Source organism: Haliotis rufescens, unplaced genomic scaffold (genome assembly GCF_023055435.1).
Source record: "Haliotis rufescens isolate VD_foot unplaced genomic scaffold, xgHalRufe1.0.p SCAF_8, whole genome shotgun sequence".
Taxonomy (NCBI): domain Eukaryota; kingdom Metazoa; phylum Mollusca; class Gastropoda; order Lepetellida; family Haliotidae; genus Haliotis; species Haliotis rufescens.
In genome coordinates this window covers 42706501-42732440 of record NW_025964372.1, presented here as the reverse complement: position 1 = coordinate 42732440, position 25940 = coordinate 42706501, and the positions used below count along the sequence as shown (strand labels likewise).

The 25940-nt window shown below is 42.4% G+C and overlaps 1 protein-coding gene across 1 annotated transcript; it reads right to left on the bottom strand.

Moving 5' to 3' along the window:
* Positions 1 to 721: 721 nt before the first annotated feature.
* Positions 722 to 23204, bottom strand: LOC124114949 (folylpolyglutamate synthase, mitochondrial-like). The gene is made up of 13 exons (XM_048389649.1): positions 22969 to 23204; positions 18311 to 18442; positions 17421 to 17539; positions 15637 to 15766; positions 13879 to 14121; positions 13514 to 13591; positions 11838 to 11976; positions 10072 to 10173; positions 9817 to 9914; positions 7850 to 7902; positions 4314 to 4389; positions 3614 to 3683; positions 722 to 2682 (listed from the first exon to the last, which is right to left on the bottom strand). The coding sequence occupies exons 1-7, from the start codon at positions 23014 to 23016 to the stop codon at positions 11857 to 11859; spliced, it is 870 nt and encodes a 289-aa protein (XP_048245606.1). The 5' UTR covers positions 23017 to 23204; the 3' UTR covers positions 722 to 2682; positions 3614 to 3683; positions 4314 to 4389; positions 7850 to 7902; positions 9817 to 9914; positions 10072 to 10173; positions 11838 to 11856.
* Positions 23205 to 25940: the final 2736 nt, after the last annotated feature.

Sequence of the window (25940 nt, the reverse complement as noted above, 5' to 3'; positions counted from 1 at the left end):
TTGTTGATTAAACTTTGATACTATGAACAATATAATGTTATGTGAGAGGTTGACTTTAGAACGGTAACATACTAATAGTATATAGGATGACATAAACAGAACAATGAGAAGTTCGTCCAGATTAGTGTATAGGCAACATTTAATAATTAAAATAATTACATTCAACAACTCCCCTTTTAAGTCCATTTTCCTGACTTATAAGTAAATGCAAGAACAATCGGCCGGAATACAATGTATAGTTCTTGTCCACTTCCATATGACTATACAGCATACGATAAGCTATCGGGTCCCGTTTAGATCGGTTTGGGTGGCAGCCTAGATAGCCATAGAATAGTTTCATCTTGGAATCTCCCATATCACTGGGGATCCTCTTCAATTTAAATGGAGTTACTCGTTACGATTCCGAACCTTCACGTGACTGTGTTTATGAAACATTGTCAAATAGCGGTGACAGTAAATCTAGGAAACAATACGCGAAATCGCGCATGCACAGAACGGAAAATTTGGTCAAGGCATTAAGTAATCCGCATGCGCAGAACGATTGATTTCAGTACTTCCGCTAAGCGCTTCGAGTGCAGCGTCAAACGCGGGCCTGTAATCTAACACGCGGGACTGACCAATGAAATCTGAGAAGTAGAAACACCGGTAGACGCTGTTGCTTGATTGACAATGCCAATCAAGAAAGGGAGGAGCTTAACGCTATCGTTCTCCCCCAGTAAATTCCGATGTCAAATAACGACGTTATTTGGACGGAAAAACGATGGTTTGAAAACGTCCAAATAACGTCGTTTTTCCGTCCAATGACCATATACGGGAAAAAACGACGTTTTCGTGTTTGCAGTGAAACATTCCAGAATGGCTTATATATGGTTGCGATTACCCATGTACTATGCAATGCCTCCTCCTTTCAAATGTTTATCCCTCGGAAGCAAAAGATGGCCGAAAGAGAGATTTTGACGAAATCAGTCGAACGGGCCGTAACTGTCGCTCGAATACTCCGTGTTAACGTTTTCGAGGTTGCATAATTAGAAAACACATTCCGACTGTCACTTTCATGATCTGGTAAGCGACGCTTTGATTGGTCGGATAGAAGGTCGTTCTGACGTGACCCGTAATGGGATGTCCTCTTTGTTAAGCGGCAGCGAGAACTAAGTTCTAATATTAATGAGATTGGCTCTACACCAGCTCTGTACTGTGAAAAAGTCCACCGATTGTGGGATGATCCCTGGACCGAGGTGACAAAGACTGCTGTTGCATCCATACCGACCTTCTGTTTACCAGGTCAGACGAAAAGGATTTCCCCAACTTCCCAAAAGCAGGGCAGAGAGCGACATCTCTGTGATGCTGAAGCGTGACTTCCGCCACGGGGCATTCTATGTGGTGCCAAATCAGCTTTATGCTCTTCACATGGTAGCATGTTTCCTCCAGTATTCTTCCCATCAAAGAGTGAGTATGGTTTTACGCCGCTTTTAGCAATATTCCAGCAATATCACGGCGGGGGACACCAGAAACGGGCTTCACATATTGTACACATGTCGGAAATCGAACTCGGGTCTTCGGCGTGACGATCGAACGCTTTAACCACTAGGCTACCCGACCGCCCCTCCGATCATAGAAGCATCTCCGAGAAAGAATTTACGGATGAAGTGACTTCACTTTGAATGAAATTATGAAAAATGTCCATTCTAAATATGGACACATGCACCCGTCCCCAACTCTGCATCCTTGTCTTTTAGAAGTTTACTGCAATTTCTGGAAACCAGTAAGGTACATGCCACAGTTTTGTAATAAATAAACTAAGTATAAATGCTAAAAAATGACCAATACTTCAAGTCGTTTCTGTGACAACGAGGCTTAAGATCACCGGACCAAAGATAGGGAAGCAGGGGACAATATCTCCTTCAACAGGATCAATGTCAATATTCATTATGTAATGCAAGCAAATAACTAGATAACGGATTTAGAATGTCGTGGTTCAGTCACGAGGACACAGCTTTACAGTAATGCATTAACCCACTGGGTCGACACATATTCAATCATCTCACGCATTAAAAGTACATTATGTTAAAATCTTGATTGTCTTTGGGTATTGTATTACGTCAGATACAGCAATAGTCCAACCGTGGAGGCGGCTTGTGAAATAGTCGAGACAACACAGTGATTGATATCATGAGCAACAATTTCTACCGCCTGGTCCGATAATATGCAATCAACCAAATCACCGAGCCTGACCATCCGGTCCATTTAGTCGCCTCTTACGACCAGCATAGTTTGCTCGGGAACTATCCTAACCCAGAACCCAACACAGGGCTAAATGGTAGAAGAATGATGCCCCTACCATGTTTAATGGTTTTCACCGTTACTCCGACTTCAGCAGCTCGAGAGCGCCCCCTACCAGATACAGGCTTCCTGTAATGAGTATCTGTATTTGAGAAGCGCGTGTCAGTCTATCAGATATAGGCGGCAAGTCAGCAGTGCGGGGTTGCGTCAGGGTGGCGTCACGGCCCTGGCCCGCCCAACACAGTGCCTGGTGGACACAGGGGAAGATATGGGACTGAGGGGGCATGTTGTAGGGGGTCTGGTGTGTGGACGATGACGATTCCAAGTCAGTCTTAATTTGGTCCCAGATTTCCCGATTTTCCTGAGGTTTTGCATCGCTGTTGACTTTTCTGTTTGTTTGGGCTGGAAGATGAATTAGGAAGTATTATTTCAGAATTTTAACTCGTAAAGTTAACGTGGCGCAGCATAGGGAAATTGTTGAAAGTACGGTTCAACCATTAAACTTAACATTGGTATTCCTATTTCAAAGTATACTGGAAAAAACACTTGCCGTGTATCTGGTCGAGAGATGGATACATTAACAGGTGTGATTACTATGGAAATACAATACCATATTAATCCATGTATGGTTTTGAAAGAAATATGTCTGCTAGAATATTCAAGAACAGTACACAACAAAATAGGACTAGGGGCTAGGGGTGACTATTGGTCTGGAAATCACTTTTTCGATAACTGTTCATATTGAAAGAAACTATTGCGATAACTATTGATATTGCAAGCAACTATTGCGATAAATATCGATAGTTTTCAGTGTATCATTTTTGATGGATTTTAGAGTTGAATTAAACCTTGGAACTGAAGTTTCCTTTGAATGTGATAACTTCCAAACTCCATTTCCCACCCAAGTTTGTCACAAACTCCACTTGACTGTCACCCTCCGCCATTTTACTTTAAGAAAGACCGGTTGCTAAGCATCAAGGGCAGTTAATCCTCACTCGGATGCGTTCGCGAGCGTGTTTCGGTGACTCAATCACATGATATGGTAAATACAATCGAAACTATCGATATTCCTAACTGAAATCGATACTATTGATCGGAAACTGATTAAACAATCGATTTATTGACTGTAAGTGCTTACCAATAGCAATATATCGATATTTCGATTTATTGTGACACCCCTAGCGTGTGCATATGCACACAGCATAACTGTCCCATTCTGCATCTCTCAGATTCCCTCCTGCCGACACGTGATTCTACACTGTCAATTCTCTCTGTGGTGAATAGCCAGAGTATATAATAACAATAAAGAATAAATCATAATGATAGATCTCACCTGGTGTGTTTAAAGAGTTTTCTACGAATGCCAGGTTCGGACAAAACACTGCACCATCAAAATTTAAGGGCTGAAAAAATCAGGTGAGGTGAGGTGAGGTGAAATTGGGTTTAACGTTGCGTCCAAGATTATTGCACTTATATAGCGACGTGCATGTATGTGTATGTGTTTGTGTGGCTGCTTGTACTAGTCCGGACTGATGCCGATTTATAGTTTAACATGAATACCCCACTCAGACACAGTATACTGACTCCGAGCCGACCAGTCCTTGTTTTAGCCCCTTAATGCCTAGCGCCAGACAGGGTAACAACAAGTACAATCTTTTAACGTCTTTTGGTATGACGCGGCCGGGGATCGAACGACCTACCGCTCTCCGGGCGGACGCTCTACCACTAGACCACGGAGGCGGTCTGAAAAATTCAGGAAAAAGGTGACTTCCAATTCTGTTGTCAGCGTCGACCTACCCCGACCCCCTCACTCACCCATGAATCGTATTTAAGTCATATCACAATGTGGAAGGCGAATCTTGGACGACTGTTTAACTTTAACTTAACTTAAATTGTGTTACTTGGGATTTGTTTTTCCGAGCATCAAATACGCAATACCACAAGAAAAGATCCTAAATCTAAAAATTCTATGCAGGTGCGTTAAAATGAGTAATGTAACGTCAGACAGATATATATGTTGTCAAATATCTTACCTTCAGTATCGATAACATTGCTTTAACGTTGCGGTGTTTGGTCACGTTGAAGATAAGGATACGGCACACGCCCCCTCTGTCAGATTAATACAGGTACATAGCTATAAAATGTGTCACATAGGAAGACATAAATACTTTCATGTAGTTGTAAATGCTTACAAATAGACCCGTGAAGATCCGACTTAGAAAAGGTCTTCAGCAACCCAAGCTTGCCGTAAAAGGCGACTATGCTTGTCGTACGAGGCGGCTAACGGGATCGGGTGGTAAGGCTCGCTGACTTGGGTGATGCATGTCATCGTATACCAATTGCGTGGATCGGTGCTCATGATGTCAATCACTGGATTGCCTGGTCCAGATTCAATTATTTACAGAGGGCTGTCATGCACCTGGGATATTGCTGAGTGTGGTATTAAGCAACAATAAAACAAAACAAAGCATACAAATAATTAAATTCACTACACTCTGCCGAAGGAATGCCGGATTAGTGCAAGTATCCCGTGCTTATCATAATAGTAACGTATACGTATTGTCCGCCTGAGAGGGTATGTAAAAGTATTTTTATGCATACCAGAATTTAAAAAGTAGTATATTTTGTCATTTTACTCTGAAGCCTAAGGGGCGGCCGAGTAGCCAAGTGGTTAAAGCGTTCGCCCGTCACGCCGAAGACCCGGATTCGATTCCCGACATGGGTACAATGTGTGAAGCCCACTTCTGGTGTCCCCCGCCGTGATATTGCTGACATATTGCTAAAAGCGGCGTAAAACCATACTCATTCACTCACTGAAGCCTAAACGTGCCCTCAATCGCCAGCAGCTGAAGGGATGGTTTAAATCCTGCTGGGAACTGTGCAGGTAGCAGAAGTATCGTAAGTCCCCACGGTCCCTAGTGTGGTGGCCTCACTTTGGTGGATGTGGCCATATGTATATTGTGTTGTCGTATATGAATTTCGTCTTTTAAATATTCTCAACTAGTTTTAAAATCGAAACTGTGATACTCTAGATATACTATCCATCGCTGCCAGGTGTTTATTCAATCTAAATATATATATTATAAATGTCAAACGATATTGCTGAAATATTCCCGACGTGACGTTAAATACTAACTCACTCACTCACTTGTCGTAGGAGCCGACATAATGAGGATTGGGAGGGCACAATGTGTGACCTGGTTAATGGTGAGTCATTGTACCCAGTGCTGTGTCTACCAAGCATTGGTTTGCATGGTACGGCCCGATTACTTACAGGCCATCGGGATATACGAGGGTTGATTGTTTGATTCTGAGCCTCACATTGAAAGAGTTGTGTAGTAGTAACATATTTTCTCGTAGACAATATGTAATGTCACAGAGGTATATGCACAAAAATTGAGCAAATTGTTTCGCTGCGACAAATCAGTCAATAAGCAGGCGTCGAACAAACCTGAGAAATGTGCACCTGCAGAAAAAGGACCTAACATCAAAGAGCCAACCATGAAAAGACTACAACACCTGTGTCATTGTAAAAACGTTGGCAGCAGCAGCAGCAGCAGCAGCAGCAGCAGCAGAAGACCCCCTCCCTGGAAGGCCTGTGACGTCAGCAACACAAGAAATGATGCAGAGAATCCACTATATAGTGACGACCGACCGGCAAATGACTGAGCGTCATATTGCTAGTTCAGTGGGCATTTCCCAGAAAAGAGTACATTCTATTATCACAGCTCAGTAACGCACCAGGTGGTGATCTATCTCTGTTTGAATCTTATCCAGAAAGGTTTTCGCAACAATTTGTGATCTGGGATCACCTATTCCAGCTTGAGTCCAAACAACAATTTCAAGTTCTTAGTTACTGCACGTTCCTCAAGATTAGTCGCCTCGCCACAGGCACAGGTTGCTGGCGACCTTTTCTAACCCGGAAATCACATGGGAGTGACACCTAATACTATGTCAAAACAATATATATCAATATATCAAGATATTCTCTAAATATTGCCCGTGTATTGCCAACGATACAATATACACTCTTCCAAAAAAGAAACGCACAGGTAGATTTTGAGTAAATGTATTGTACCTAATAAAGTCTATATATTTGATTTAATATCATAGATATAAATATGAAATTTTGGAGCTCGATAGTCACATGTTGTTGTTGTACAAATGCATTGAAAACTGTTCATTGTCATGTCACATAAGACCACAAGGTTGCGCTGAACTCAGTATCTTGTGTGACCGCCCCGGGCAGCAATGACGGCTCTGCATCTGCTCGGCACTGACTGGATAAGTGTACGAATTCTGTCCTGCGCCATTCTGCTTGTAACGCGTTGGCCAGTTGTGGGAGTGTCTGCGGCGTGTTCTGACGTTGACCTACTCGTCGATCGAGTTCATCCCAGAGGTGTTCGATCTAGTTGAGATCTGGAGATCTCGACGGCCAGGGCAAGTCGTTGATGTTGGCATTATGAAGGTAGTCTACCGTGACACGAGTTGTGTGAGATGGAGCGTTGTCCCGTTGAAACAGTTCTCTCTGGCGGTCAATGATTGGATGAAGGTGAGGTTGAAGAAATTGATTCATGTAGCGATTTGCTGTCAAATTTCCCTGAACCACAACCAAGTCAGATCTCGTGGTGTAGGATATGGCCCCCAACATAATGACACTACCGCCACCGAAATTGTCGAATTTACGTACACAATGTGGGGCAAAACGCTCATTTCGACGACGATAAACACCTTGTCTTCCTTCTCGCCGGTGAAGAAGAAATCCTGAGATTCATCCACACTCGTCTCCAGTTTCTCAAATTCCAAGGCTGTAAGGTATGGTGCCAACGCAAGCGTCGCTGTCGATGGATCTGTTGCAAAACAGGGACGATAACTGGTCTTCTGGGTCGGTTGCCCGCCTCGATGGTTCCTGACAGTCTTGTCCGATATCCTCCTCAAACCATGGATGCGTCCTGCAGTCTCCGTAGCTGTGGCATTGTTATGACGTACATTGTAGGTAGAACAGGCGAATATAGCGATCCTGTGCAGGGGTGGTAACTCATTGTCGGCCGGTTCCTGGGCGGTCTGCAGTTGAATTGAACTGTGTGTATCGGTCCAACAGGCGGCAAATGGTGCTGTGGTGGACAATGAAGTGGCGTGCAACAGAAGACTGCGATTCCTCTCTTTGGATACGTCCTAGGGCGATGTTCCGATCGACAGCGCTGGGTCTCGGCATTTTCAAACTTGACAAATGTTGACAATTGAATGACAAATTATTGGCTAATGCTTGCCGTTTTAAAGCCACTACCACGAGTTACGAATGTCATAACTTGCAGGTGCATTGAGCTTTACTGTTTTCCTCCTTGTCATTTTTAAACAAGTTTAAAAACAATGCCGTTTAAGACATTGCAAATCGACAATGGCTGCATCTTGACGCACCGTTTGTAGAATATCAACCCACCAACATTTTCCAATAACATATATCATATGATGTTGCCATGTTTAATAAACTACATACTACCTGTGCGTTTCTTTTTTTTTAAGAGTGTATGTAGCAGTCATGAACCCAATTAACAAATACAAGACTCACTCGTGTTTAATCGCTTCTGTCTTGGATGCTTCTTGGAACCATTCCATACATTGCTGCTGACACAGAATATGGCATATCAATATGTGGCATCGTCAATACTTCACGGGTATGTTTTGTATTACACTGCTGGCACAGACCATGGTACATCAGAATGATAGGATCGTCAAGACTTCACGGCCATGTATAGTATTACATTTCTTTGCTGAAAAAATTACTAATCTCCAGACAAAATCCAAGTCCGTCACTTATTATATGTGTTATATTATGATGTACGGAGATATTATAATATATGGCCATATAATTGATTGAGATATTATTATGTTTTGAAATATTTTGAACTATGGAGGTGTTATGATGTAAGGAGATATCTTGACATATCAAGATATGATGTACGGAGATATCTTGACATATCAAGATATGATGTATGGAGATATTATGACATATCAAGATATGATGAATGGAGATATTATGACATATCAAGATATGATGTACGGAGATATGACATTTCAAGATATGATGTATTGAGATATTATGACATATCAAGATATGATGTAAGGAGATATTATGACATATCAAGATATGATGTACGGAGATATTATGACATATCAAGATATGATGTACGGAGATATTATGACGTATCAAGATATGATGTAAGGAGATATTATGACATATCAAGATATGATGTACGGAGATATTATGACATATCAAGATATGATGTACGGAGATATTATGACGTATCAAGATATGATGTACGGAGATATTATGACGTATCAAGATATGATGTATGGAGATATTATGACATATCAAGATATGATGTATGGAGATATTATGACGTATCAAGATATGATGTACGGAGATATTATGACGTATCAAGATATGATGTATGGAGATATTATGACGTATCAAGATATGATGTATGGAGATATTATGACGTATCAAGATATGATGTATGGAGATATTATGACGTATCAAGATATGATGTATGGAGATATTATGACGTATCAAGATATGATGTATTGAGATATTATGACGTATCAAGATATGATGTATGGAGATATTATGACGTATCAAGATATGATGTACGGAGATATTATGACATATCAAGACATGATGTATGGGGATATTATGACATATCAAGATATGATGTATGGGGATATTATGACATATCAAGACATGATGTATGGGGATATTATGACATATCAAGATATGATGTATGGAGATATTATGACGTATGGAGTCCTTGGTTCTTAGTAAAGGTGAGAATGATAAGGTGTAGGGCCAGACTCCGGAAAGTTACCAATATTAACCTATTGACTCTTAATCAATGACTGGGGGCACGGGTGGCCCAGTCGTCTAAGGCGCCGCGATTCGCTGTGCAGAGTTGCATCCCTTGGGCACGCCAGAAACCTATGATTGTAGGGTCGAATCCTGGTTCGCCCCGGTTATGTTTCTAGGTTTGTCAGCACCATACCCGTGCTCGTGGGTTTCACCGAAGTGGTAAACGTCGGAGACCTGCATCACTTCGGGCTTTCCTCCCACATTAAGCTGACACGCCGTGATATAACTGGAATACCGTTAAACGCAGCTTTAATCCCAACTCACTCACTTAATCAATGACTTACATTACTTTACAATATTTAAGTAGGTCACAAACTGAGAAAAAAAGACTTGACACTAATGTACAACGTGACCTCTGTGGACTCACACCAACTGCTCGGTGTATGAAGCGGTGGGCCCGAGGCCATGGAGCAGACGAGTAGGTTCCCCTTGCGCATCTGACACATTATGTGTAGCATGACGTGGATAAAATGTTGGAATGTCGCACAAAAATGAAATTCGACTTGAAAAGGTCCCTTCTTCACATGGATTAATAATATTTAAAGTTTAGGGACAGGGGCAGTTTTAAGGGAGGTTTGGTTATGAAAAATGCCAAAACTGAAGCTACAGTTACTTGTCGGTTAGCTCACCTGCACACTCTCCAGTGTGTGAGCTCCGTCCATATAATACGTCACGCCAGGTCGACTCAGTGTGTGGTTACGGCCAGGCCAGTAGCATGCTGACAAACCTGAAACCCGATGGAATAAAGGTTATATATTAATATCGATAAAAGATGGAATGAGGAACAATTGCATCAAAGCTTAGTCGACTGGTTTTATCTGAATATCTAACTCTCCTTATGTGAAAGTAATATTATCTGCAAATAAAAATGTAAGCCTACAAACCATTTCTCATTTCTTCTGACAGAACAGATCCGGCTAATCTTGGAAGCTCGTCCCAGTCATGTAGATCTGACTGATCGTAAACCCATCGTCTCCTGTACACACCTGCCATAGAGAGCCGGTGAGTGAGTGAGTATGTTTTCACGCCGCTTTGAGCAATACAGTAAAGTACGGTTATAACGAACTCAAAGGGACTACTAATTTTAGTTCGTTATAACCGTAGTTCGTTATAAGCATATATACAGCATAACTGCAGCAAATAGTCGGGACCAAAAAAGTAAGTTCGTTATATCCGTCAGTTCGTTATAAGCGTGTTCGTTATAACCGTAGTTTACTGTAGTTTGGTAATCACTTGTTAACCATGTGAGGGCCCGAACCCGGACCTTCAACGTGAGGGGCGAACGCTTTTAACACCAGGGTAACCAACCGCCCCTCTGACATAGAGAGAACAGTAAGTAGATGGAAGCTGAAAACAGAAACTCAATATGAAAATGTTATGCGGAAATGCAATGCCGCCCCAGACCGATATGGAACTATCCCCAAATCGAGTTTACCCTCCTACAACGGCATCCTCAAAACGTTAAAAACACAACCATAAAATCACATTATGGATGCTGTCGAAGCATATGCCAAAAATGGGCCAAAGGAGAAGAACCTGTTGAATGTCTTTCAGAGTGGGTTAAGTCAGTGTGTGATGTTGTCCTTGGTAGAATGCCCAAACTGACAAAGAGGAAACCGAAATTGAGCAAACCCATCCGGCCCCAACCAGCTGTCATCCAACATCTGACTGCCCTGTATGGAAAGGTTGTAGTTCCACCTGACAAGGCCTCATATAACATAAGGGGGCACGGGTGGCCCATTCGTCTAAGGCGCCGCGATTCGCTGTGCAGAGTTGTGTCCCTTGGCCTCGCCAGAAACCTATGATTGTGGGTTCGAATCCCGGTTCGCCCCGATTATGTTTCTAGGTTTGTCAGCAACATACCCGTGCTCGTGGGTTTCACCGAAGTGGTAAACGTCTGAGACCTGCATCACTTCGGGCTTTCCTGCCACATTAAGCTGACACGCCGTGATAGTCGACTTTCCCTTCATGACGAGCAATATTCCTCCACCTCCAGCCCATGGTGTCTACATTTCACAACTTTTGAGGTACAATCGACCATGCTCTTTGTACCACGATGTCAAAGAGCGTCATACCACTTATGCTCAGAAGCTGTTTGATCAAGGCTACAACAAGCATGGCCTCTGTAAAGCGTTCAAAAGGTTTCAAAGTAGACACGTGGAGGACATTTCCAAATTTTACGCATCAGTGAAAAAAATGATGTCCAGTGCAATTCCCTATTTTGACTTGTACCATCTGTTCCCGTGTTTTTTTCCCGTGTTGAAAGACGTTGAAAGATGGTACTTGTTGTTACCCAGTCTGGCGCTCGACATTAAGGAGCTAAAACACTGGTCGGCTCAGAGTCGGTTTACAGTGTCTTAGTTGGGTATGCATGTTAAACTATAAATCGGCCTCAGTCCGGACTAGCACAAGCACACACGTCCAACCCCATTTCACCTCAAACCAATTTGAAAACCTATGAGTGGCCCTTTTTTAACTTAATTGTGCAAGGCGACTATGCTTGTTGTAAGAGGCGACTAACGGGATCGGGTGGTCAGGCTGGCTGACTTGGCTGATACATGTTATCGTATCCCAATTGCGTGGATCGGTGCTCATGATGTCAATCACTGGAATATCGCTGAGTGCGGCTTTAAACAACAAAGAAACAAACCTTTATCGTGACTGTCCAGCTATATACGACAAAGCTGTAAGGCAAGTGCGGCGTTCGATCTCTGGACCCTCCCAGCAATACCTAGATGGACTTCTTCCGTTTCACTGTTGTCTGGAGGCGGTGCCACATAAAGACTCGCCTGAAGTGGAAGCATATTTATTCAGTCACACGTTGTACTGGTGTATGTCTGTTTTCGCGTCCATGGTCATCTCAGTAATATATTTTTGGGGGCCCAAGGCTTATATATGGTGGTCCACGGCATGAATATGGGGGTCTAAGGCTTGAATATGAGGGTATAAGGCATGAATTTGGAGATCCAAGGCTTGAATATGGGTATCCAAGCCATGAATATGGACGTCTAAGGCATGAATATGGGGGTCTAAGGCTTGAATATGGAGGTCTAAAGCATGAATATGTGGGTCTAAGGCATGAATTTGGGGATCCAAGGCATGAATATGAGGTTCCAAGGCTTGAATATGGGGGTCCAAGGCTTGAATAATAGGGGTCACACGATTCCGAGGACCTTTATTTATGTCATATCTTTGCGCATAAAAGGCTTAAGCCTACTGTAGATAATTTACATGTAGGTACTAGTATTCCAATGTTAGATTGAAGAGAATAACCATTTGACAATCTTAACTTGTATTTCTTATCAGAAGTGCGTTTCTTATTAGAATAGAAATGTCAGTTACATGTGGCATGCAATCTACAATTTTGATAAATATTACTCTTTTTGGTAAAAAGTAATCTGTTCCAGAAAATGATTGAAAAAAACCAATTGGAACTTTCGCTGGACATGATGGAAAACAAAGGCGACAAAACACTTTTCATATTCATAAGACATTTCTGCCCAAAACAGAGTCGATTGTACAATTCCGACTTTATCATGAGCATGTGTTTAGTTCAAATCTGTCAAATAGTGATAAAACAAGGTGTTCGAGAAGGTGAGCGTATCCTGCCCCACCGGTGGCAACCGTCACAAACACATGCAGAGGCAAGTCAACTGTTCGCCTGAAAAAACACACCGCAACATGTGGTACAAGTCAAAAATGGGAATTGCATCGGACATATTTTTTTTCACTGATGCGTTAAATTTGGAAATGTCCCCCTCGTGTCTACTATGAACCCTTTGAAAGCTTTTATGAGGCCTTGAACGTTGTAACCGTGATCAAACAACTTCTGAGTTGTATGACGCTCTTTGAAATCTCAAATACTTTCTGTGAATAAAAAGAAAGTCCTTCCTTGATTGTATTAAGGGTTATGGTTGTTCGCTGAGACAGGGATTAGGCCGTACATTTGCTCGATCCAGCAATATGTCTCTCTTTGTATGGGCACCATACCCGTGCTCGTGGGTTTCACCGAAGTGGTAAACGTCTGAGACCTGCATCACTTCGGGCTTTCCTCCCACATTAAGCTGCCACGCCGTGATATAACTGGAATACTGTTAAAAGCGGCGGTAAACCCAACTCACTCACTCACTCACTCACTCTTTGTTCGGACTTTGATGGAGCTTTGGAATCCAGTACAAAAGAGGAATGGTAATGTCTTCAAAATTACGTTCTGGAAGGTCTTTCTTTTGACTCCTCCTTTCGGAGAAAAGAGAATGTGTGTGTTGAAGCGCTGATTAAACCAATATTCCTCATCTCTGCAACACCAGATACTCATTATCAGCCTACCCCTTTCTCCCTCGCTTTGTGGAACAGCACCATCATGGCATCTGCTGGCTGCATCACTGTGACAGCTGGTACATTACGCTGTAACCATGGTAACAACATTAGATTACAATTGCATAATTTACAGGATATGGGCATTAATTCATACATGCATATATGCATACATACATGCATACATGCATACATGCTCACATGCTCATAATTCTACAGTGGACCATGCCTTCAGCAGATGCTTCTGATTGTTATCGAAAGGGTGTTGGATATATTTTATAATAAATATTTATATTTAACATTAAATGATGCTTAAAACTAGTTAAGACCACTTTATTTTTAAAACGGCTGTGAAAGTTTACATTTGAAAATATTACTTTGAAAATCCCTGCTTTATGCCAAGCAATCTTGTCTATTGTGTCTCCAAGGACTTCAGTGTGATCTAACCCAAGGGAGGTAACTCCACACACAACTGGGGATTGGAGGAAATTGGTAGAATCATATTCTCCACCCATGCCGACTTCAAAAATGGCCACGTCAACGTCTTCCTCGAGGAACATGTGGCAAGCCATGACGGTGAGGAAGGAGAAATAGTCAGGCATCGGACAGTCTTCGGATTCCTGAAGGGAAATAAGCCATTTGTACGACATGTGATATACACCTGCAATGAAACATTGACACTGGCGGCACTTCACTTCATATTATCTGTTAAACTCAGAAGTATATATAGCCCAGATTGTCCGCGGAAATTGTGCTCAAACCTTCTGAAACTTGAGTTCAAAGCTTTTCAAAGTTGATGACAAATATCGACAAAACTGAGTAACGGAGAGAAAGTCGGCTACATTCGTCCATTATGGCGTCAGCAACATGGCTGAAAAGTAAAACAATCAATCGCGGTATTTTATTTTCGCATGTCATTATTACGAGCCTAATGTTGACTGAGGGCTGTGTGACGAATGGCGGATGTTGCTTGCATTAAGTAGATGTCAAATTAAGAAGGTGTTTTGCACACTTTCCGAAGTCTCCTCTACGTCTGTGTTGTTTTTACATTTCCGATATGACAAATACTCAATGCGTGTGCCTCCATGCAATGATCTTTTACGCGCTATAAATCCATTGGAGTGTTAAGGTGATTAGAACCATCCCAACAAATCTCAGCTAAAACCACCATCTACAAAATCACCACTTTTGCAATTTAGGATCGGAATCCAAATTCCTAGCGCGGATTTCCTTCTCCGACGTCCGCGCGATAAATTCGCCCACATCCAGCCACATATAACCATGCTCGTTAATCCAGCCGCCAACCCAAGCCAAGCCAACTCGCTCACTACTGCCACCCCAGCCCCCCATGACTCCCGCGTCACCCCCCCCCCCCCCCCTCCCCCCATAACCAAGCAGGCCCAACGTTTATTAGAGTAGGTTTCCCAACCCACCACTTTTATTTTATTATTATTTCATAGTAGTTATATTATTATACTAGCATATCAGCCTAACTGATCACTTTAAATCATAATCTTTCCCATTAGGTGCTCCCAATAGATTAGTTTTCTTACAGCGTCATATTCTGTCACTAAGCCTTCTTATCCCATTTCACCACCTTTACTGTATTTCTTTCTTCTTTACACACCTTCATTTATAGTTTTTTGGGCCAGCCGATTACATCTTTATTCCCCAATGCGAATAGCGGCGAGATTACTGATACGGCTTTTAAACACTTCACTTACCCGATTACATTTAATAGGATGCTTTTGATAATTAAGGACTGCTAATATAAATGTCGATGAAAATCGGTTTTCAGTTGGGTGGTTGGTTGGTTGGTTGTTTTACGCCGCACTCAGCAATATTCCAGCTATATGACGGCGGTCTGTAAATAATCGAGTCTGGACCAGACAATCCAGTGATTAATGTCATGAGCATCGATCCACGCCATTGGGATCGATGACATGCATCAACCAAGTCAGCCAGCCTTACAACCCGATCCCGTTAGTCGCCTTTTACGACAAGCATAGTGTTTTCAGATTTTCAGGTGTTATCAAATGAAATTTCCGGATATTTAACCCATCAACATCACAGGGTCTCAAAGATTAATGTTATCATATCGCGTAAGAAATGGTCTGGATTCTGAGAATACCTACACCTTCAACCTGTGGTTTGGTAGCTTCCAGCTTGTTGTACACTTCCCAGAAGCATTTGCAGAACAAGTCCTCAGAAACAGGATTCCCATTCAGACGGAACCGCTCATGGATTGTTACTAGGTGTGGAGAGCTGAAACCATGGCAACGCCTGATTTTATACCAGTATATTGTTGCACGGCAGTGTATTTTATTGTTTAACAAAGCTAGTAACTGTTATATTGTTTCAATTGAGATTCGGTTGACGCTCCTTCCATTGTGTTTGGCCATAAGCTTGACCACTGTCGCCGGTGAGTGAATATGGATAATATTATCACTGACTTTTGCTATCACCACTGTATTTTTGTATTTGATACTGACCACTGTCATCATAATATTTATTGCAATTGAATATTGTACTACCACTCTATTGTTAACTGCCATTGTAATTGCTGTGCAGTAATTTGTATTGATATGTAAACTAAGTGAATTTTGTAAAACATTTGTTGGTTGTATACCGCTTGTTGTTTGTTTGTTGGTTTCACACTAAGTTCTATTACGTACTGATTTCTGGATAAACACATTGTTTCAATTTGGGAATCAACACGTAACACGCAACAATACACATATAAATATTGTTGCGTGTTACATGTATATATGAACAAATGTAAGCACCGTCCTTTCTATATTTTCTGGGGGGCACGGGTGGCCCAGTCGTCTTAGGCGCCGCGATTCGCTGTGCAGAGTTGCGTCCCTTGGGCACGCCAGAAACCTATGATTGTGGGTTCAGAATCCCGGTTCGCCCGATTATGTTTCTAGGTTTGTCAGCACCATGCCCGTGCTCGTGGGTTTCACCGAAGTGGTAAACGTCTGAGACCTGCATCACTTCGGGCTTTCTTCCCACATTAAGCTGACACGCCGGATATAACTGTAATACTGTTAAAAGCGGCGTTACTCACCCACTCTTTATTTTCTTATATCCCGAACTGTCACGTGTCTATTGGAAATACCTACATATAGCATTGATCATATTTTGATAACTGTCTAATACCACGGATACTGGTGTACACTGCATGTTTCTCCAGATGGCCACAAGTACTGAGTCATATCATGTGATGCAAAAAACAGACAGACCAAAGATTTGGTTGGTTGGTTGGTTTGTTGTTTAGCAATATTCCAGCTATATGACGGCGGTCTGTAAATAATCGAGTCTGGACCAGACAATCCAGTGATTGAGATCATGAGCATCGATCCACGCAATTGGGATCGATGACCGTGCATCAACCAAGTCAGCGAGCCTGACCACCCGATCCCGTTAGTCGCCTTTTTTACGACAAGCATTGTCGCCTTTTACGGCAAGCATGGGTTGCTGAAGACCTATTCTACCCCGGATCTTCACGGGTTGACAGACCAAAGAAGGAAGTTGTAAAGTTACTATTGTCATTAAAAAGTTACAAAACATGTCATTAGTTTATCGACTTTGGCTTCTGCATTTCTACAATATGAATGTCATATTGTAAAAAATACAAAACTAATATATTTCGTCAGAAATGTAACACAGATGCATTTTAAAAATGGCTTTTTAAAATGGAAATATATAGTTATTGTTGTTCACTTCTTTCCGGGCGTATTTACATCAATATAATGACATCACGTTATTAGTAACAAAACCAAAACGTTCTAAACAGAATAAATATAAAAGGTTACATTCCACAATGTTTTCAACGTACAGGTGTCCAAAAATATTAACACTGTTTAAGATTAACCCTCCTTTTTTTAATTTCAAAGTTTGGGTTCGCATTTAGTACCTGAACATGCCTGTCTTGTAGCCATGGTGACGAAGAATGCTCTCGCAGAAAGCGCAAGTTGACCCTTTGCCCTTTGTGCCGCTGACATGAATGACACGCAGTTTTTCAACGTCATCCACCTGTTAATAAAATATGATTGTTGTTGTTTTCACTTCAGCATCAATGGTTCGAACTGGTATACCATGATTGAAACATTTACACAGAGCCAAACAGAATACGTGTTTGTTGTTTAACGCCGCACTCAGCAATATTCCAGCTTTATGACGGCAGTCTGTAAATAATCGAGTCTTGAACAGACAATCCAGTGATTGACATCATGAGTAACAATCCATGCAATAGGGATACGATGACATGCATCATCAACCAAGTCAGCGAGCCTGACCACCCGATCCCGTTAGTCGCCTCTTACAAGAATAGTCATCTTTTACGGCAAGCATGGGTTGCTGAAGACCTATTCTACCCCGGATCTTCACGTGTGTTATGAGTGAAGTACTCCAACGAAGGTAAGGTCTAAAACCGATGGTTTGTTTGATGTTTAACGCCGCGCTCAGCAATATCCAGAAGTACCATGTCAGTATTGAAGCTAGGTGTGATTCGACGATATCCCAAATTGCGCGGATCGATGTACATGATATCAATCACCTGATTGCCTGGTCCAGACACAATTATTTACACTAAATAATCGAGTCTGGACCAGACAATCCAGTGATTGACATCATGCGCATCGATCTACGCAATTGGGATACGATGACATGCATCATCAACCAAGTCAGCGAGCCTGACCACCCGATCCCGTTAGTCGCCTCTTACGGCAAGCATAGGTTGCTGAAGACCTTTCCTACCCCGGATCTTCAGGGGCCATGTGATTTGTATCCTAATGTTACACTTACCTTAATATCACATCGGTTCAAGTAACTGATCATGTGCTGTGTGTTGAGACGACAGTGAGCGTCTCCTGCAGTGACTATTTTGGCTATAACATCAGCATTTGTCCGAAGCGTGTCCAATGCCTTCATTGTGTCCTGCGAATGAAATATCCAAACATGAAGAATGAATGAAGAAACCAAACAAACATACACCTGGGACAAAGACACCCTTTATTAATGTTCATATATTCCGAAATTCCATGCATCTATTGGAAATATAAGTTCCGTGATGATCCGGGTTATAACAGGTCTTCAGCAACTCATGCTTGTGATAAGAGGCGACCATGCTTGTTAGAGGCGACTAACGGGATCGGATGGTCAGGCTCGATGACTTGGTTGATGCATGTCATCGTATCCCAATTGCGTTTGATCGATGCTCATGATGTCAATCACTGGATTGTCTCGTCCAGGCTCGTTTATTTACAGATCGCCGTAATATACTGGAATATTGCTGAATGCGGCGTTAAAAAACAAACAAACAAAACTTTTGGAAATATCGACATATAAAATTGACATCAATTCCTGATGAACATTGTATGTTCCTCCAGATGGTCGCGGGGGGCACGGGTCGCCCAGTCGTCTAAGGCGCAGTGATTCGCTGGGCAGAGTTGCGTCCCTTGGGCACGCCAGAAACCTATGACTGTGGGTTCGAATCCCGGTTCGCCCCGATTATGTTTCTAGGTTTGTCAGCACCATACCCGTGCTCGTGGGTTTCACCGAAGTGGTAAACGTCTGAGACCTGCATCACTTCGGGCTTTCCTCCCACATTAAGCTGACACGCCGTGATACAACTGTCATACTGTTAAAAGCGGCGTTAAACCCAACTCACTCACTCACTCACTCAAGACGGTCGCAATCATATCATAAACAGTCACCGCAACACTGCAGGTTGAAAACACAACTATGATGCCCGTATTAAATACATCACCATCGAATAACCAGCTCTTGTTTTAGCCACCATCAAACACGGGAGTGTACTTTGACCGGTAGTTTATAAGGCGAAGAGTCTGAGTGAGTGAGTGCGTGAGTGAGTGAGTGAGTGAGTGCGTGAGTGAGTGAGTGAGTGAGTGAGTGAGTGAGTGAGTGAGTGAGTGAGTGAGTGAGTGAGTGAGTGAGTGAGTGAGTGAGTGAGTGAGTGAGTGGGCTTAACGCCGCTTTTAACATTATTCCTGTTATATCACGGCGTGTCAGCTTAATATGGGAGGATAGCCCGAAGTGATGCAGGTCTCGGACGTTTACCACTTCGGTGAAACCCACGAGCACGGGTATGGTGTTGACAAACCTAGAAACATGATCGGGGCGAACCGGGATTCGAACCCACAATCATAGGTTTCTGGCGTGCCCAAGGGACGCAACTCTACACAGCGAATCGCGGCGCCTCAGACGACTGGGCAACCCGTGCCCCCGTGAAGAATCAGAGGAGAGGGTCGGGCAGTTAAATAACTATTGGACCCCACCTCTGGATCCGCCTTTGAGTGTGCCAAACAAATAATAAAGGAAACATGTTTCGTCGGAAAATAAATACAACATACAATATGTACAATAGCTGTTAAATCCGGAAACAAAAGACGTGTTTTTTTATTTTACAGGGACATAGTTGCCCGCTAAATATGTCATGTAACTCTTGATGTTCAAATATTAACTAAACCATAGTCTAGTCACTGTGGGATGTGGTCACGTCCCCTAAAACGCCGCAATTCGTTGTGAAGAGTTGCGTCCCTTGTGCAACTAGAATACTATGATCGAAGGTTCGAATTCTAGATTTGCCATGATTAGGGATCTTGCTTGTCAGCACCATATCCCTGCTCGTGGGTTTCACCAAGCATTAAACGTGTAGGACCTGCATCGCTTCAGGCCGCAGTTTCTTTTCATGTCAAGCTGACACGCTGTTATATACCTGCCACAGTGGAATATTGTTCAAAACCGGAGTTTGCGAACAGGATAATGTTATGGTGTTAGGACTTTCTGTTTTCTGAGGTGAAAGTTAAAGTTATGAGCGGAACGAAATAAATGAATGTTTTTTATTGATCACAAGACCGCACGTGATTATTTACATTTAACTGTACTCGTTCGCTTCATGTTAACAGGTCCTATTTTTGTAATGTTCCCGAGTTCAAATATTGAACCACAACTCATTAACAAACAATAACGCGTAGTTTACAGTACGATTTTATTTCCGTGTCATATAAAACGTGTTACAACCCACCAAGCGGGGATAGAGATACTTGCCCCGTCCGTCCGTCCGTCTCATTTAGTTTCCTGAACTTCTCATTAACTGTGCAATATTTCTTCAAAAAAAAAAATTGCTGTACAATTGGAAAACGGGTTCCCTTTTGCTATTTGTACATTTGAGGGTTTTTTGTGTGTTTTTTCAAGGCCACCAATCGGACAATTGGAATGTTAAAATTAGAATATTTCTTTTCCAGAGCATAACCCTTCAGCTGTGCGTATTCTGTATTAATTGTGAAACTATGTATAATCATCAGGTCAGTGCTGGGCTGGGGCCCTTTACTATTCAGGAATATAGCACTTTTGTAGATTTTGCGCAATTTCAAGGAAGCAAATTGGCTCGTTTCCAGAACACAATTAAGTCACAAAAGGTTTTCATTTTTTATATTTTATTTTGTGTAAGTAATGTTAGTGGTTTTAGTAAATGTATTTGTGCTAATTGTCGGGTGAAGGAGATGATTAAACAACTGGTACAAAATACCATGTGCTACCCGAGCCAGATTTGAACCGCGGTCGACAACAGCGACTGAATGGAATTTAGAGTTATGCGCCCCTGGTTGTATAGATAAAGATGACAGGGTTGTTCGTTCGAGAAGTTTCTGGATGGGGCAGTTTCTAGAAGGCTGGATGTGCCTATATATGAGCAACAAGGGGGCGATTCGAGGTCTTTTCGACTTGACTTGTTTTTGTTTTTTCATCTACATGCCAATTACGGTTTGGATAGCTATTGGGAACACCGAATTCATGTCAGCTTCCAACGCTATTCTGGATTCAAGAACGGTGACAGGCCTGTTTCAAGATATTGGACAGTGACAAATTTCTGGACATTTGGTCTGTGCAGGGTCAGCAACTTAAGTGACCCATCGCAATTACATTTCATCTGAAACAGCGTTTAACGTAATTTATTGATTACTCAATAATCCTGTGCGGCTATACACTGAAATTATAGCTTAACCATCCTTTGTAGGGTCTGTCGCCCCGTCAAAGTGTTTTCTCTCAATTTTAAATGGACCAGTTTACCACAGCGCCCATTATTTCTACACATTTTGTTGTAGAAACTAGAATTCCGCAGAAAATACATGTACATCAAGTTAGTAGTTTAAAAAAAGGCATCCATGGAATATGTGTTTGTATCTGAGACCTGCATCACTTCGGGCTTTTTTCCTTCGTTAAACTGACACGCCGTGATATGACCGGAATACTGTCAAAATATGGGTTTTGAGAAAAACTGAAAATTTCAATTTTAAAAGTAATTGAAATGTGTAAAGAAATGGCACTAAGTCTACAGTTTGACCGATTATCCTGCACCAAATATATTTGACAGAATAGCATTTCTAAGTCGTATGTTCTTTCAAATCTCCTTCCCCATCGCGACCCGTGAAGATTCCGGGGTAGAATAGGTCTTCAGCAACCCAAGCTTGCAGTAAAAGGTGACTATGCTTGTCGTAAAAGGCGACTAACGGGATCGGGTGGTCAGGCTCGCTGACTTGGTTGATGCATGTCATCGATCCCAATTGCGTGGATCGATGCTCATGATATCTATCACTGGATTGTCTGGTCTAGACTCGATTATTTACAGACCGCCGTCATATAGCTGGAATATTGCTGAGTGCGGCGTTAAACAACAAACCAACCAACCAACCTTCCCCATCGCGAGCATCACAATACAATGAAGTCTGTGTTTCTCTTTCGATTCATATCGTGTCGTCAAATTCGGACTTCCCGTCTCATGTCACGAGACCTTTACTGAAATAGGACCGCCTCCGTGGTCTAGTGGTAGGTCCGGGGTTCGATACCAAAACACGTTAAAAGATGGTACTTGTTGTTACCCTGTCAGGCGCTCGGCATTAAGGGGCTAAAACAAGGACTGGTCGGCTCGGAGTCAGTGTACTGTGTCTGAGTGGGGTATTCATGTTAAACTGCGGCATGGTATCTCAGTGAGCTAGCACTATAAATCGGCGTCAGTCCGGTCAAGTACAGGCAGCCACACACACAAACACACACGTGCATGCACGTCGCTATAGAAGTGCAATAATCTTGGACCCGAAGTTAAACCCAATTTCACCTCACCCACCTTATTGAAATAGATCCGAGTGGACATATTCTAACCACCGACCGTGTGTTTCTATAGCAGTGATTGTTCGGCCATTTCACTACCCCAAAATGTGATAAATAATAACGTGGTTAATAGCCTTAAGCGAATAACAAGTTTGCATCAACCAATTAATATCAATTAATACGTCAATTGTAACTGTAAAACCATGCTATTACATCGTGTAATCCTGTGACGTATGATCACGCGAAAACTATTTCTGTATAGAATCGACTTCCTGAATTGTTGTGGTTACAAATTCTTATTCAACTTGTACAGTAATGTTTAAAACATTCCTTACCATGTTGTAGCAGGGCGAAAACATATCTCCTGTGATTTTTACACACATTCGTACATAATAAATCCTTATGTGTAACGACTTTTTCGTGGAAATGAAACTACGTTGACGTCAGAGGGGAACCCCCTGATGTCGCGGTTGGCGATATCGATTGCGTCCGGGCGAAATGTGTAATTTCCGCAGTCGGTTTCATTTTGAAGTAGCATGGTATATAGACATTATCAGTGTTTACAAAAGATATATGAGTATCTAGCAACTCGCACGAGCGCTCGTCGCGTTATAGTTAGAACACACCACAGCTACAAAAGAGGACATATCAACAACGGACGGATTGCCAAGTACATCCGGGTCAAATCTAGTTTGTTTACTGACTGGACCGTGGTGGGTTGTTTATAATATTTGTTTGTTGTTTAACGCCGCACTCAGCAATATTACAGATATCTTGGCGGTCTGTAAATAATCGAGTCTGGACCAGACATTCCAATGATTGACATCATTAGCATCGATCCAAGCAATTGGGATACGATGACATGCATCAACCGCATGCGTTGACGTAGAAGAAGACGGCCATTGTATAAACATTTTTACAAACAGGATCGGGTGGTCAGGCTCACTGACTTGGTTGATGCATGTCATCGTATGGGTACAATGTGTAAAGCCCAATTCTGGTGTCTCGGTTTGGTTTTGAATTTTCTGAAATTGTTTCACCGCAGTACCTGTAAAATGTGACCGGCGACACATCGAGTCGATATGCCAACACTAAACTGCCGCACTTCTTGAACCCAACACGATTGCTGAGTGCGGCGTTAAATGACAAATAACCAAACAAACAAATCTCACAATGCCATCTAATAGAAGAATTCTGCCTAAGTTCTCCCTACGACCAAATGCTGATGATCTGCACTTCTATTTATTTGTGCAATAGGGGGCGGTCGGGTAGCCTAGTGGTTAAAGCGTTCGCTCGTCACGCCGAACACCCGGGTTCGATTCCCCTCATGGGTACAATGTGTGAAGCCCATTTCTGATGTCCCCCGCCGTGGAATTGCTGGAATATTGCTAAAAGCGGCGTGAAACCGTACTCACTCACCCAATCCTGTGAGGTAGCAGAATCCCAATCAAACTCGATTTGGTTTTGAATTTTCTAAAATTGTTTCACCGCAGTACCCGTAACAAGTGACCGGCGACATGCCAACACTAAACTGCCGCACTCCTTGAACCCAACACGATTGGCTTCAACTTCCGGGTAATCTACATGTCACCTGTCAAAACCGAGCTCGGTTTAAACTGGTTCTTCTGTTTGTCCGCGCAGCTAGCTTGGCGCTTTTAGACACGTTCATTTATACAGGACCCTGGACTCTGGACAAACTGGGATTTTGATCGATGAGTGAGTAAGTGAGTGAATGAGTGAGTGAGTCAAAATGTCAATCGGCAGTATTTAAGCCATATGACTAGCGCTCGTCACGCCGAAGACCCGGCTTCGATTCCCGACATGGTTACAATGTGTGAAGCCCATTGCTGGTGTCCCCCGCCTGTCCAGAGGTGATGACCTCACATCGTCCCGTGCATTCTCCAAAGTGCAAATTTCACCGAGTTGGTCTCAAAGTTTTGCTGTTATTGGACTTAATTCGCATGCGTTGATGGGGTAACAATTTAGGATATTTACTGGCTTATATTTGCTTGGAAACATGATGGACAAGTTGAGAGCTATGTAACGGGATGAGTATTGGAAGGTTGCGGTTTCGGAATCCAGAAGTTCTACAGATGGTTTCTTGAGGTAGCATTTATCTCCACTGATGACGTATATGAATCTGTACTTTTGAATGTTGTGTTATGTCTTGCCACGAACCCGTTACACTTAGCCAAGATGGGCACACCAGGGTTGAGCTCACAATGTCTGACTGCCGTACGTTAGACAACGTAACCGTGTTGTGTCGCCAGCACATATGTCTTGTACTTTACTGGTTTCTTATTCAGCCGTATTTTCTCCATGAGTTGAACTTTCGTTTCATATGGTCTGAAGTCGACAATGTCATATATCCCTGTATGGTCGCCGTCAGACTACTCATGGTTTGGGCGACAGTATCTGATTCCCGGACGTTATATCAACTGGCGTTTTCCATGACAATAACACTGGCGTTGTTTAAAATAGGCAATAGCTGAAGTTCCAACCAGTCTATGAGCACATCACCTCCTATAATTTCCTTATGAAAATCACCAGTTTTCTTTTTCGCCTCGAATACTAGCACACAGCCATCAATAAGCCCCATATCATGGGTTGCAGCGTGCAAAACAATGACACGATGACCTTTACCTGATGGTCGATGGGTCCTTTTTGTCCATCTGCCAATAGCCACATGTAGTCAGTGGAATGATTCATCAAGGTAAATTATCTGGACGCCCTGACTGTGATAGTTATGAATGATTCGGAGATAATCTGACCTCACAGACAGGATGCAATGTTTGCCCATGAAAAGTGCTCGGTCATCGCCACGCGCAGTGTGTCGAAATTCCATCTCTTGGAGAGCATAGTTAGAGTTAGAGTTAGTATCTTTAATTCCTCCCAAATTCAACGACAAGTCAGGGTTACCTTCTGGTAATAAAGCTTGTACACTATACGCCTAATCACCCTGTATCAAAGCTGTCTAATATCCTTTTACGCCCCAGTTTTGTTTTTGAGACCACTCTATACCTGTTTCGTTTTCTTATCATACCGTAGACTTGATGGTATGAATTGAAAACCCCATAGCTTGGGCTGTTCGGTAGTTCACCCTATCTAAATTAATAAATGATTTCCCTCTATCTCTCTAAAGTGTAAAGAACTTGTACACATTTCCCAGTACAGACTCCATATCGTGTACCATGGTTATGGCTATGCAAGGGAAATGTAACATGCATCATGGGAGCAATACTAACAACAACAACAAAAATCGCAGTGTCATTTTGTCATTTTAGAAGATGCACATCTATAATTTTCT

What these genes read in the sequence shown, in the direction of transcription:
- LOC124114949 (XM_048389649.1), bottom strand. Translation starts at nt 23,016, where the DNA reads ATGTGTGTAAAAATCACAGGAGATATGTTTTCGCCCTGCTACAACATG. An exon ending in TACAAGACAGGCATGTTCAG is followed by an intron (nt 15,767 to 17,420) that starts GTACTAAATGCG and finishes CCATGGTTTCAG; the next exon opens with CTCTCCACACCTAGTAACAA. An exon ending in ACAAAGCGAGGGAGAAAGGG is followed by an intron (nt 11,977 to 13,513) that starts GTAGGCTGATAA and finishes CTTCCACTTCAG; the next exon opens with GCGAGTCTTTATGTGGCACC.